At 43.6% G+C, this 14,323-nt stretch overlaps 1 protein-coding gene across 4 annotated transcripts in view; it reads right to left on the bottom strand.

Moving 5' to 3' along the window:
* The window catches only part of LOC124606955 (liprin-beta-1), a 931,859-nt gene that overhangs the window by 134,049 nt on the left and 783,487 nt on the right, over positions 1-14,323 (bottom strand). The window contains exon 1 of one of the 4 annotated variants that reach the window (XM_047139090.1): positions 6,491-6,566. The exons of the other annotated variants lie outside the window; for them this stretch is intronic. Within the exon in view, the coding sequence (XP_046995046.1) occupies positions 6,491-6,551 (61 nt within the window). The 5' untranslated portion in view covers positions 6,552-6,566. Of the gene's footprint in view, positions 1-6,490; positions 6,567-14,323 lie in introns of those variants that run through there. 4 annotated transcript variants of the gene reach the window in all.

The raw sequence follows: 14,323 nt of genomic DNA on the forward strand, positions 1-14,323 counted from the left end.
AATAAGATAGTCTGTCGCGGAAGACCAGGAGATTCGTGCTGGCGTACTGATGAAACTCAGAATTTTCAGGAGCATTTTATTAGACACGCTGTAAAGTTGAACATTTATGGTGTCTTATTGCATTGGCTATCGAGATTCCACGTGAAAACATAGTCTGCGGGCTATTTCAAGCTGCATGATCATAAGACATGGGACAGCACTTTGTATACAATTTTGAGGAGCACACACTGACTATCTCTACTTTGCAGTTCGTAACAACTAAAGGATATTATTTGCAGAGAAGCCAAACCACCGTAGACAGTAAACAGCAGAGAAGAGGTTTCAGTGATGTCTTCACTCTGGAACAATCCCACGTTTGGCAACAGGCACTGGCTAAGCATCTGCTGCACCTAAATTTACAATTCAAACTGCGTAGCCCGCCTGACGCAGAGTTTGCATGTGCTTCTCTCCGTTGCGATTCTGGGTTAAATCGCAGACCTCGACGCAATGTTTCCAGGCGTGAGCACATATGGCTCTGGTGATGGTTATCCGTCCATCGAATGAAGATGTTGAATTCGTTGGATCCTTGACACTGTTTTAGAGGTGTAGAAATTACATAAATGCAGAACAAATTGGTGGAAGGAAGGGACTCCTAAGTTCAGTCTAAGAACTCCATGTAGTGTGATACTTGAAAAAGGAACTTCTGCACACGAACTACTACAGAGAGCAAACCTGCATCTACGAACGTACATTTCAATCTGCCCATATAATCCCGAACACATTCTACCCAAACTACTGAAATTAAGACTATGAGATAATAAGAGGATGGTTCCCACTTTTCCTTAACCGCTACATCCAATCAGTGTTACGTAGGCGGTGATAAATTCTGGTTGATCATTTGCTTTTATGTTAATCCCTCGTGGAATGTGCATAAATATATTGCATAATATATTGCGAATAAATATACAGACAGAACCAATACTGCACGATTACACGATTGCCGAACGAACACTACAAGCAGTCATATCCATTAAACCACCCTGTAGTCACTCAAAAATACAATGAAATGACAACACATTAGTTTATGGCAGCGGCGGGTTACTGAGCGCTTGCACGACTGGCTCTGATATGAAGGGCTTATTTCAATAGTGGTACAAGTCCATTACATCCACTTTTCTGTCTATAATGCTTCTGACATTAATGGTCTAAACAAACAAAGAAAGGTTCATCTCTAGCAAGAAGCCATAAGCTTGAATAATTCAGGTATCTCAACTGCAGATTTTTCAGTGCTCATTTAACTTTGGGACTCTGTATCTCAGAATGAACAAAGGTGGACTTGTACAACTATTGAAATAAGCCCTTCATATTAGCGTCGCAGCATGCACGCACCCCGTGCACCATGTTTATTCTAGTAGCGGTGAAAGCGATCGCCGTCAAACGTCGCGGGTTGCAACAGTGCTAGATGAGTCACATCCAACTAATCACGCCAGTTCAATGCTAGACAATAACCAGGGAGCGGTTCTAGGCGCTTCAGTCTGGAACCGCGCGACCGCTTCGGTCGCAGGTTGGAATCGTGCCTCGGGCATGGATGTGTGCAACGTCCTTAGGTTAGTTAGGTTTAAGTAGTTCTAAGTTCTAGGGGACTGAAGACCTCCGATGTTTAGTCCCATAGTGTTCAGAGCCATTTGAACCAGAGAGCAGCTACAACATTCAGGACCACTATCTCGCAATGGGGTAGAAAAGAAATAGTTCAAAAAGTACAGGGTGTCCAACAAGCATCCGTACCTCTTAAGAAAACGTGAGAGGAAACATGTGCCGCCATCGCTCAATTAATTGAACAGTCTCCAATGAAATCTATTCACGAAAGGACAATTGAACGTCTAGTGCCACGGTCAACAACGCACGCCCATATTATAAAAGATATGATTTAAACTGATGTTTGTGAAGAAACTTTTTAGCCTGTTGTCCTTTGTACAATCCTCAACAGCTCAAGGGTTTTATTTTCTGAAGAACGTGCCATGTATCGTAGTTCACACAGAAGCATAGTTTTCCTGTCTGACGAAAATCCCCACTACGTGCAAAAGATCATTTATTTCGCTTAATAGGGACTGATTCATTTGTCACTGCATATCGGTTTTATGCAACCCCTTGAGAAATCACGTTCTAGATTTTCATATTATCTCACTCTCCATGAGCAAGCTATTGGCCCTACAGAAAAAATGAACAGGATCTTTTTGTAGGAAATTTAATGCAGTTAAATTTTGTACTGTAATGCGTGTTTGCTGGAGATCACGGTTATCGTGTTGTCCAAGAAAAACGCTTATGACGGTAATTTTTGTATGTTTTTCATGAGTAATTCAAAAACTACAGCCTCTAGAGAAAACGTATCCCAGTACAAAATATAACTACATTAAATTACTGCATTAAAAAGGTCAAGTTCATTTTTTATGAAGCTAGTTGTAGCAAGCGAGAGAATACGAAAATCTAACTCGTGGTATTTGAAGGCGTTGCAGGTTGCATAAAACCCAGCGGTATGGGCACCTGAATCACACGTATAAAATCTCGTGAACAGGAACGACAAGAGCCTTTCGAACGCCTGGTTAAAACTGAGACGTCTTGTGGACAAATCTATTTGTCGTCAGTAATTAACAGTCCAGTGTCGATAGAATCGTGTTTCCTGCCGATACACTGTCGTTGGGGAAGCTGTCAAAAATGATTCAAATGGCTCTAAGCACTATGGGACTTAACATCTGAGGTCATCAGTCCCCTAGAACTTAGAACTACTTAAACCTAACTAACCTGAGGACGTCACACACATCCATGCCCGAGGTAGAATTCGAACCTACGACCGTAGCGGTCGCGCGGTTCCAGACTGAAGCGCCTAGAACCGCTCGGCCACAGCGGCCGGCCAATGGAAGCTGTCACTATCTATTTAAATCAGTGCCCCTCCACTCAGACAAGTAAAGTGTTACCGTAGTCACGAATCCGACGTCTACTGCTTTATTTGGATCGGAAATTGTTCCACCGAAGCACTTCCGCTGATCTTCATAAATCATTGTCGTCGGCATTCATCTAAAATATCAGTGCCACCGTTCCACGATGATTAATCAAAATGGTGTCATTAGTGCACTCGCGAAACGCTTTCACCAAAGAGACAGACCAACAGTTAACATCATCTTTGCTTCAGAAATGCCAACTAAATTGACTGAAAGCTGCTGATAATTCCTATTCACAACGCGATTAAATCGCTTTATGTACTCAACGTACCTGTGAGTGAAATAAATAGAGAAAGCTCCGTCCTTTTATTTTCTTACAGCGTTCGTGCACATCACGTCGTACGCAGCCAGCCCAGTTTTATTCCTGGCGTATAAATGCGGTGGCGGCTTGAACAAACAACTTCACTGTAAAAATCAGTATGCATTCGAACAGTCAGTTGTGCTGGCAGTGTTAGTAGTAGGCTAAGGTGTCCACGTTCTTGCGTCACAAACTGCAATGTAGCAACATCTGTCAGTCAGGTGTTCAAGACGTGCTACAGAATGTTTGAAGAAGAGGAAAGTGTATCTTGCAGATTTTGACATCTGGATAAAAACAACAACACGTGCGTGCCTGCCAGGGCTTGACTGAAATGCAAAACACGCAAAATTCTTTACTGGAATAAATTACCGAGAGTGAAGAAACTTGGTATTATCAATATAAACCTACCACAAAACGATAAAGCGCAGAAATTCACATGAGACATAACCGCATTCAGGCCAATCTGATATCCCAAAGAACTGTGTTTTTTTCAAAAAGGGGGGAGGGTATGTGGAACACGTGAAGCATTAAAACCACTGTCTTAACGTTTCCCTGTTTCCTATTAATCCAGTGTCGAAACTTTTTTGAGATGATGGGGTATGTGACTAGCTACGCTTATACATGACATCTACAAGTTAATCATTATAAAAGGACTCCAATGTGTAAAGGAAAGAATAGTGCCGATAGCCTTTCATAATGCCTCTGAGCTGTGGTTGTCCTCCCCAGAAAGTTTTTTGTAGCTATAAGAAATCTCTAAGATTTTTTAAAAAGGATTTGTATCATTAATGACTGGCTTTAAATGTTAAGAAATAGAACATTTTGGGCCTCACAATATGAGAAAACGTAGTCTCCTATGTCCATATCATATTATATATGAGTCGCAATTGGAATCGATGAAGTCATACTAATACCTGAGTGTCACAATTTATAGGGAGATGAAATGGAATGATCAAGTGAGCTCAATCGAAGATTAAGCAGATGGCAGACTTCGATTCATAGGTAGTGTACAGGGAAAATGCAATGTTACATACAAAACACTGGGGCGACTCTTCCTAGAATCTTGCTCAACTGTGTGGGACCCATTCCAAACAACAGGGATTACTGACAGTATACAAAGAAAAGCAACACGTATAGTCACCAGTTTATCTGACGTGTGGGAGAGTGTCAAGGGGATGATGATAAGGTGAAGTGGCCGACGCTGGAAGAAGAACGCCAACTACCCCGCGAAAGCCCACTGTCGAAGTTTCAAGAACCAGTACTGAATGAGGAACCTAGTAATATACTACAGCCCGCTGCGCATCGCTCCCGCGGGGACAAAGAAGACACTACTGGAGTAATTAGAACGCGCGCAGAAGCATTCAACCGTAGTAAGTGATTGGGTTGGTAGTGCCGCCTGCTATGCGCTTCACAATGATCTGCAGTGTGTAATGCAGATTTTGAGAACCACCTCGATACACGTTAGCAAGTTAAACAAGTCTGTGTTCAACCCTTTACGCCTTCGTCACGCGGACCTTGCATTCGAACGTCAACATTGAACGTGGCGAGTTCACGCTGCTGAACGATCAGAAACGAGCGGCTTGTGAATATTGTACGTGTGCCTCAACATGGTGTACATTACACGCGATCGTAGCGCACAGCGTAGCAGCTGCTGTACGTTCTCAAATCACACTGTTCACGAAATGGAACGGCGTGAAATTGCTAGGTTAACTCTATCAAAAGACGCACTTTTCCTCCTTTGTCCAAATGTTAGTCATGTTGATCTCTCTGTAGTATTTGTAAATAAAAACTTCACTATCTATAAAATGCTACAAGGCAAAAAGAAAAGTATCAAGTCCAGTCAATAAGGAAATTTTCATAACAAATAGTGCGATGCAGATGTACAACAGTTCTCCACATAAGATAAAGAAATTATTTTATCATTCTCACTTCTTAGTGAAACCATAAGGTCATTCATACTTGATCGCTGTTCCTACTCTGCTGCACAATCTTTACAATGTGTGAAATATAAGACTTGAAACAAGAAAGTACAAAATACTTGTATATTACAGCAAGTAGTGTCAGCTGTCTTGTAGGTAAAACAAATAGAATAAACTCGCTTCTCACATAGAGCACTTATATTTACGTAACACCGAATACTACAGAATATACTTCTGTTAAATTACTAAGAAAGTATCAAAATCTCTTAGAAAATGCGAAGGCGAGTAAAAAATTATTTGGATATAGTGAGATGCGAACCAGCAACACATCATTGATTACCTTACAACTCTGTGTCTCTACTCATTACGCTACACTGACGACGTATAGCACACAACCACACTTTGCATCCTACCATTTGCTGAAAGATATTTCAGGTATGTTATTAACAGACATGTAATTATAACGCCCCCGGTAGCTGTGTGGTCAGCGCGACAGAATATCAGTCCTAAGGGCCCGGATTCGATTCCCGGCTGGGTCGGAGATTTTCTCCGCTCAGGGACTGGGTGTTGTGTTGTCCTTATCATCATAATGTCATCCCCATCGACGCACAAGTCGCCGACGTGGCGTCAAATCGAAAGACTTGCACCTGGCGAACGGTCTACCCGTCGGGAGGCCGTAGTCACATGACATTTACATTTTTTATTTAATTATAACAGGAACTATGAGTTTTGGATCTTCAGTGTGCCGTTGCCTTGAAACGGAATACTTTCCTAACGTGCAAGTTGCAATTTGAAAATTCTTTAACCAGCAATATGACGTATCCCGTCATTTTATTATAACAAATCGTACAAATAACGACAGGTTTTCTAGAGATACTCAATTTCCCGATGCTTTGAGACGGCATACATTAGTATGAAACCCATCAAATATAAGCTTCAACTGAAAACCAATATGGCGTCTCCCGATTATGTACTGAAGAGAGATGGCGTCTTGTGAAGTAGGTGGCGATCTTCCATCTCACTGGTCTACGTTCAAATGCGGGGTCAGATTATCTGACCTGATTTCTGCACGTTCGGAAAGACTCTCCGACGTGATTTTTCCACGCTATGACGTCAGAAACTAGGCGCGCTCAACGTTAACGTCAGAATGCACGGTCCGTCTGCGGCGGCTTTAGGCTACCAGTGTAGCGAAAAGTGCGAAGCTGGAACTTCAGAGAGGGGGGACAGCAGGGATGTGCCCTTACCGGGACTCGGAGGATGAGCTCGGGCACAAGTTGTGTCGCGAGAGGTGGAAGACTCACCGGCGACGCGCGACCCGTGGGAATGGCTGAGGCGCCACGTGACCTGGAGCACGGAAGTCATGGCCAGAAGCCGTACCGCGGTACCCCGGGGCCCTTAGGAAGTGCGCAGGCACTTGGCCGAGGCGCCTCGGAAACTGGCCCGCCCCGCGCACTTCTGGAGCCTGCGTCATGACGGCCGTGCCGCGGCGTTGCCAACATCAGCCGCGGGCGCGAGCGAAAAACTCGCCAGAGCTATTCCCGTACTGAGCAGCGCCGCTGCAGGCGCGCATGCCGCAAGGGTAATGCAGTGGACGCAGGTCCTTACACAGCGCCGCCATAATCAAAGCAGAGAAGTGCCGTATAAGTTAATTTGACAAGATTAGTCACGTATGATAAAAATATCGATTTATCTAACAGTATAAAAATTTTTCAAAATCTTTTTGAAAATAAAAGGGAAATTCACAAAAGAAGTGTTCTGCTTATGAGCCCACGGAGTAATGAGAGAATGAAAGAAAATTTTCGCACATACAACTGTCTTCATTGGCACGTGGAAGACCTCCATGCAGGAAACTTCAGATTGCGCATATTCTGTAATAAATAAATAGATAAATAGTGTTTTCGACAAGGACAGAAGCTGAAGTAATTAATTAAAATTTGTGCTGAGGTCGGGACTCGAACACAGATCTCCTGCTTACTAAGCATGCTAACCACTACACTACAGTGGCATTGTGGCTCATACAGCTGCACAGCCCAACGCCCTCCCTAACACAAACCCCATTTCACGCCTTCAACCTATTTTCACTTTCTAAAATTGCCAGTATTGCCGAGGCTGTCCGACATTGAAACAGCTCCCCAGCTTTGAACAAAATGGGGAAATCCTGCCTTTACGTCACGCTTAGGTGATCTATTGATCAGATGGAATTACACATTCCTGGAGAAAGATGAGTCTCAACTTTATTTTCGATAAGGATAGGAGCTGAAGTAATGAATTGTGCCTTGGCACAAATTTTAATTCATTACTTCAGCTTCTATCCTTATTGTAGATAGAGTTGAGACTCACATGTCTCCATGATAATGTAATTCCTAGAACAGCCTCTGGTATTACTGACAGTAGCGCAATAGCTCTGTGGACGATGCCGTATTAAGGCGTAGCGTGCCGCACTTGTCGGTAACTTTGTACATACTCGAGAAAAAGACCAATAAAAGAATCTGCGATTTGATTTCGACAACTCTGTTTTAGTTGCTGTTGTATCGTCTGAGGAACTACAAGGCTACGAATGCTGTATGTGTATTATGTCTTGCTATGCGTGGTTAAAAATGTTTCACTCAAATCATTTTTATGTTTTCCATGTACTGAAAAATCACTTACAAACAAAATAATAATTCTGCAATAGCCTTGAAGTGTGATATATTACGGACTTCTTTGAAGATAAAATTCAACACATCATTCTTAACGGAAATTATCGACACATTTGAAGGTAATTTAGTCAGTACTCCAAGTAAATGTTGAAGGATCGTCACTGTTTACAATATATATTTACGATCTAATGAATAACGTTGAAGGCTCCGTGAGGCTATTCGCAGACATGCGAAGGTTGCAACACCAGAAGACTCTAGTGAAACTGAGGAAGACCTTCGGAGCATAGATGACCGGTACAGGGAATGGCAGTAGACTTTGAACGTAAATAAATGTGAAGTATTGTGCTTCACAAGCAAAGAGATCCATTGCTGTACGATTACATTCTTCTTCTTTCGCTTGTACCTCTATCCCGCATCGGTGCAGGGTCGACATCGTTATTAACGGATTGGGATCGCCAGTTTAAGGGGTGGCCGGATGGTTTTTCTATCATCACCCCGTTATACCTCTCACCCCCGGAGAGGGAATATGTGTATCCCAACTGACTGCGTGTTGTGTTGTTCACTTGAAAGTGAACGGAACTTTTCTAAATGTTTCGAATCGCGTAAGTGCGGCGGCAGTTGGGTACCAAGCCGGTATTCACCTGCAGGGATGTGGGTAACCGCCTAAAAATCGCAACCAGGTTGGTCGGTACACCAGCTCTCGTCGTTAATCCAGCGAGTGCATTCGATCTGGGGCTGCCTCACCTACCCGTCTGTAAACGGCGCCTAAACACACACGGCTATGTGGGCGGGTTGCTCTTTTATTACACTATTAATTATAAATCAGTAGAAATAGTACTGGCTCCGAAGCAACCTAAATAAGAACGACGACATAAACAAATGATACAACGAATAGATGGTAGGTTGAGTTTCAGAGGGAGAGTTTTAAATTTAAAACCTTCAGGAAAGAAGTGGCTTACCAAACAATTGTTCGACCGATGAGTGGATACTGTTCATCAGTCCGGGAAACTTATCTAGCTGGATTAATTCACAGACGGAAAAAAATTCGCAACACCAAAAGATAATTAATGAAGAATAATGAAATTTCTAGGTAACACGTTTAAGTGTTTAACATTGCAAGATCACAGGATAAAGTAAGCGCGAGATAAGCGATTGCAAATGTGAAATGCTGGTACATTAATAACCGGTGTAACCGCGAGGATGTTGAATGCAAGGATGCAAACGGGCATGCATTGTGTTGACAGCAGCCGGATGTCAGTTTGTGGGAAGAAGTTGCATGGCTGTTCTTCTAGGTTGGTCAATACACGGACGGTCAATGCTGGTTGAAGAATACACTGTAGTGGTCGTCCGACGATGTCCAACATGTGTTCCATTGGAGACAGATCTGGTGATCGAGAAGAACAAGGCAAGAGTCGACACTGTAGAGCATGTGGGGTTACAAACGACATCCTGTTGGAAAACACCCCCTCGAATGCTGTTCATGAATGACACCACAAGAGCTCGAATCACCAGACTGACGTACAAATTTTCAGTCAAGGTGTGTGAGATAACCACAAGAGTGCTCCTGCTCTCATACGAAATCGCACCCCAGACCATAACTCCATAGGTCCAGTGTGACTAAGCAACACACGACTATCACCGGCACCGAATCAGCTTCCATCAGAAGGCACATCAAATTTCCACCCTTCGTTCCAATGAGTTCTCGCTGGACCCCACTGAAGTCACAAATGGCAGTGATTTGGGATCAGTATGCACGCTACAGGGCATCTGTCTCCGAACTGTACTTTAAGTAACCGAGTTGTAACAGTTCGTTGTGTCACTGTGGTGCCAACTGCCGCTCAAATTGTTGCTGTAGATGCAGTACGACGCGCCAGAGCCATACGCCGAATAGCGTTACTTAATACAAACAAGATTTGCATTCTCATAAGGACGTTAATAGCGTCATTCTTTTGGCGACTGGCGCGAATGTTCATTAATCATCATCTTTCAGATGTGGAAACACGCCTATCGACGTTCGTTTATGTCGCACAACTCCTTAATGTTGCGATTTTTTTTCCGTCAATGTGGATGAGAAGATTTTCTTGTATGTGTACATTTTAAAAAAGGGTGCCATTTATTATATGAAATCGAGATTTTGTGTAGGACGAGAATATTTTGTTACACTTGCTCATTAACGAAGACGCTGAGATGGACGTCATGCTTGGCGCTTATAAAATTACGGGTTCTGTTAACAGCAAAGTACGCGGAGTGTTGGACACGTAAACAGACGTGTGGGCGCCGCGGAGCGGTTTAAAAGGCCGGAGACTGGCCCAAGCGGCGAAGTCGTGGGCGGCAACCGGTGGCCAGTTGGTGGGGGGGAGCAGCTGTGGAATACGGGACGCGCAGCTGCCGGGCTGGGCTGGGCTGCAGACAGTAGCAAAAAACCATTCAGCCGGCGGTCTCCCCAGTCTCAGGGGGGCACGTCCTGGAGGATACGCCGCGCTTCTCTCTGCCACTCGGCTGCTGCAGCTGTTGCACTAGCTTATGTGCGCGTTACTGCAATTTAAAAGAACAAGCTGAATGTCCTGTAATGTTGCAAGATGCGTCAAAAAGACTGCCTTGGTTATGAACCGTGAGGAGTATTTTGCCGGCCCAGCAAAATTCCGAATACGTCACTGAACGATCTCTGTGTCATTTCCGACTATGTACCTCAGAGTACAAGAACGTACACGGCACCTAAGCTTTGAAGGGGGGGGGGGGGGGCAAGAAGTGTTGTTAGTTTCGCTGTGAACGACGAAACTGTTTAGAGGTTTCACGGTTCTGGGTACGCTTGCAACAAGTCAATATGCATTACTAGTTATGGATTTCTAAAACTGGTACTGAATTACCCAATATGTCCATCTGTTTGGCGGGAAGGATGGAGCTTGGTTCCCGAAGATTCGTTTTCTAGGGGCTTTGGGTGGGGAGTGAGAAGGCAACTGCCGTGTGAGAAGGCAACTGCCGTGCCGTGCCCCAATCTGGATTCTTGCTTTGTAAGCAAGCATATGAACAATGCAAAGAGAACTTTAAAGTCGTGTATTCGGAAAACAACTGAGTGAGACCTATGGAAACAGAGCAGCAGGTACCCCACTGGTTCGGGCATTCCATTGGTAAGCTTCGAAAAAGAATATATACTGCCTGACAAAGTGAAACACCCAGAAGACAAGATCGGATATCAATGTAATTTCGTACATGTTCACACCATTGGCTGGTACTTAAATCATCAGAGTTGCAATTCACTGTGACAGGTAGAACAGCCACACTAGTTCATTAGTGTTCTTCGTGTTTGGTGTCGTTACTACACCCGATGAGGTATACGAGGGCCGTAAACAGCTACAGATCTTGAGTGATCACTATGGAGGACACGGACATGATGCTGTCTCACACAAGTACGCTACATCAGCACCAGACAGAGTAGGAATGGGATCTGATGGTCCATCTCCATTTGGCCAGCTGGAGATGCAATATTCACATGTGCCTGCCATACGAGAACAAGTAACGGATTCCATGCAGCAACCTGTGTCATCTCATACCATTGGTTCCAGAGTAACATCAGTTGGAGTAGAAAATAACCGAACCATATGCAGACTGCCGTTAACATCACAATACAAACGGCTGCGTTGGAGTGGTGCCGTTAGCTGGAAGCATGGATAGGTTGAATCTCGTCGCATTCTTTTCAGGGGTGAGTCACGGTCCGGGACTACCCCAGGTGATCATTGTCAGCGAATATGGCGGCGACAAGGGAACAGGTCACATTCTTCAAATGTTTTGGGGAGGCGCAGAGGTGTTACTCCTGGCCTTATGATTTGAGGGCCATGGGCATGACTTCGGGTCGTGGGTGGCGATGACTGGGGAACTCTGACGGCACAACAGTATGTCGTAGACATCCTGTGTCCTCATGTGTTTCCTTTAATGAGACAGTATCGTTGAGCCATTTTTCAACAGGTCAATACTCGTCCAAAAGTGGTATGTGTCACCACGAACTGGCTGCGTGATGTAGAGATCCTCTCTTGGCCAGCAAAATCCCCAGATCTGTCCCTGATAGAGCATGTGTGAAACCAGCTCAGACGTCATCTCCATCACAATGCCAATATCCACGATATGAAGGACCAGTTAGAACAATTGTATCAGCAGAGAATGGAACGACTCTATGACACCCTTCCCTACTTATCAACACTTGCATCCAGGCCAGATGAGGTGGAACGTGATTCTTGTAAGTGGACTAATACTGACAAAGTTTTTTGTAAATCGGACACATTTTTTGAGCACTGCAATAACATCACATTGCCCCTCAACCCATGACGTTTCATTCAGTTTCCTCTTCCCCTCGTGGGTACTTCGCTTTTTTTCCCCAGGCAGTGCATATATACCCAGGTCCACTGCTTGCCGCTATTGTGAAATGGGACTGTAAAGGTAGCGTTGAATCGTTGGTCCGACTGGCCTACGAAATGAATCGACAGGGAGTTCTGAGCTATAATCTGTATTGTTTGAAGCAATCATTAAATATTCTTGTTAGTTACTGCAAGGAAGTCATGTACAAAGAACAGTAGGTGAACGATATATCGAGAGGAATTATGATCAGGTTACTGCACAAAAGTCACTGATTTCAAGAACGAATGCGCGACTTTGTTTGGAGTGGCACAGACAAGGACTTGATTGATGTGTGGAGCAGTGGAAAAAAGTTTTATGGAGTGAAGAGACTCAACAGACGGTACAGCGTCCGTGAACCAGAGTAGACCTACTGGAACCCTCGCCAAAGGTATTTACTTGCGTTGTGGCTACGACGAAAGTCGGTGGAGGTGGAGTGATAGTCGGGGTCTGCTTTTCCAGTTTGAGCTCATGCCATTAGCTTAAATCGCTATCAAAATGAACACTGTAGATAATAAAATAACAAAGCCTACTAATCGAAGCAGCGCCTTTCGTTTGCCAGTGTGATATTCATCGCGTTCAGATAGTAATATAAGAACACCGAGGTTCGCAGAAAAAAAATTGATAGATTGACTGGATTAGCTTCCTCATGGCCTTCAAGGGGAACTCCTTTTTGGCTGAAGTATATTTTACCACCTTTCAAGATAAATAGTGGTCACAACACACCGACAAGCCTTACAAAGAATGGAAACAAATTAACCTTTCAATTATATTCAATGAAAAACTACCCCCCAGATTCATCATTGTAATAACAATGAAAGGGGCTTCATACACCAGATAGCCTGCTAGCAATAACGCTACTGAAAACTTAACCGCCGACGACATATTTTACTTATCACGACGTAGACTTATCTTTGGGTCTTGTTTGAAATTTGTGGCAATCTACGGGACAATTTCACTTCGTGCTCTAGCAAATGACACAATTAGCTTGAACATTACGTCTCCCGTAAGGTCAACTAATGAATTTGAAGGTCTTGAAACGTACTACGACAGAAAGAACAAAAACGGTATGTTACCTTGAACAGTATTCTCGGTAGAATTTTATGGTATAATTGTAATGCTGTAATTATGTACTATGCTGAAATATGTATGCTAACTGCGGAATGCCCTCACAAGAGTTAAAAAGCCATAATTGTAACTGTATATCCAGAAGAAATTATGTAACAGTCAACAGCGAAAGCATTAACAATGAGACATGACTGGGACTCTTAATAATAAGAAGATGATATAATATACAGGGTAGTTGTAATTTAACTTCCGCCACTTAAGGCAATGTAAACGAAAAACTATTTATTGTACGCTGCATAATTTGTGCTTTAGTAGCGATAGTACCATGACCAGCCGTTAGATGCGCGATGCGGTAAGACGGTGTAGGGTTGAAACACAAGCGTCAGTGTGCATTACGGCTGCAGACAATCAACATGGGTCTCGACAAGATGAGCAGGGCTTTTGCTGTAAAACTGTTTTATCAAAGCAACAGCACTAGTGCTGCTACTCTTTATGAGCATCGACGAATTAAAGGAATACGGAGAGGCCCTCTTTCCGCACTGGGGTAGAAGAACAGATTCGGAATTGCTCCTCAAGAGAGGACAACGGACAAAGTGTTGAGAAAATTACCATTGCCGTGGCTGAGAATGCTGGACACAATGTGCGATCTTCAAGCAGTGCCCGGACTACTTAGTGACAGCTGAACACTGCATGGGCCATCGTTCGATAAGTATTGCGAACAACTGTGAAATAATATTTCCTAGTGTGATTCCAGGCTGTGACAGATGCAGATAGTCATCACATTAAGCAACGATTGTAACCTAAAATGTAAGCAAGGTACGCAATTAACTCTATCTCGTGGAAATCAAAATGTGTTTCTTTCAATGGTTTATTCGTTATTTCTCTTCTGCATGTCCTTACCAAGGTTTCCACAGAGTTTCATTGTCCTAAGAGTACTGGTTTTTCAAGTGGGCCCTCTCAAGTAACGAAAGTTTAATTATAATTGACTGGAGTAGCTTCCCCATGGCCTTCAACCGAAACTTATTTTTGGATGAAGTAGAT

This window comes from Schistocerca americana, chromosome 3, assembly GCF_021461395.2.
Source record: "Schistocerca americana isolate TAMUIC-IGC-003095 chromosome 3, iqSchAmer2.1, whole genome shotgun sequence".
NCBI classification, from domain to species: Eukaryota; Metazoa; Arthropoda; class Insecta; order Orthoptera; family Acrididae; genus Schistocerca; species Schistocerca americana.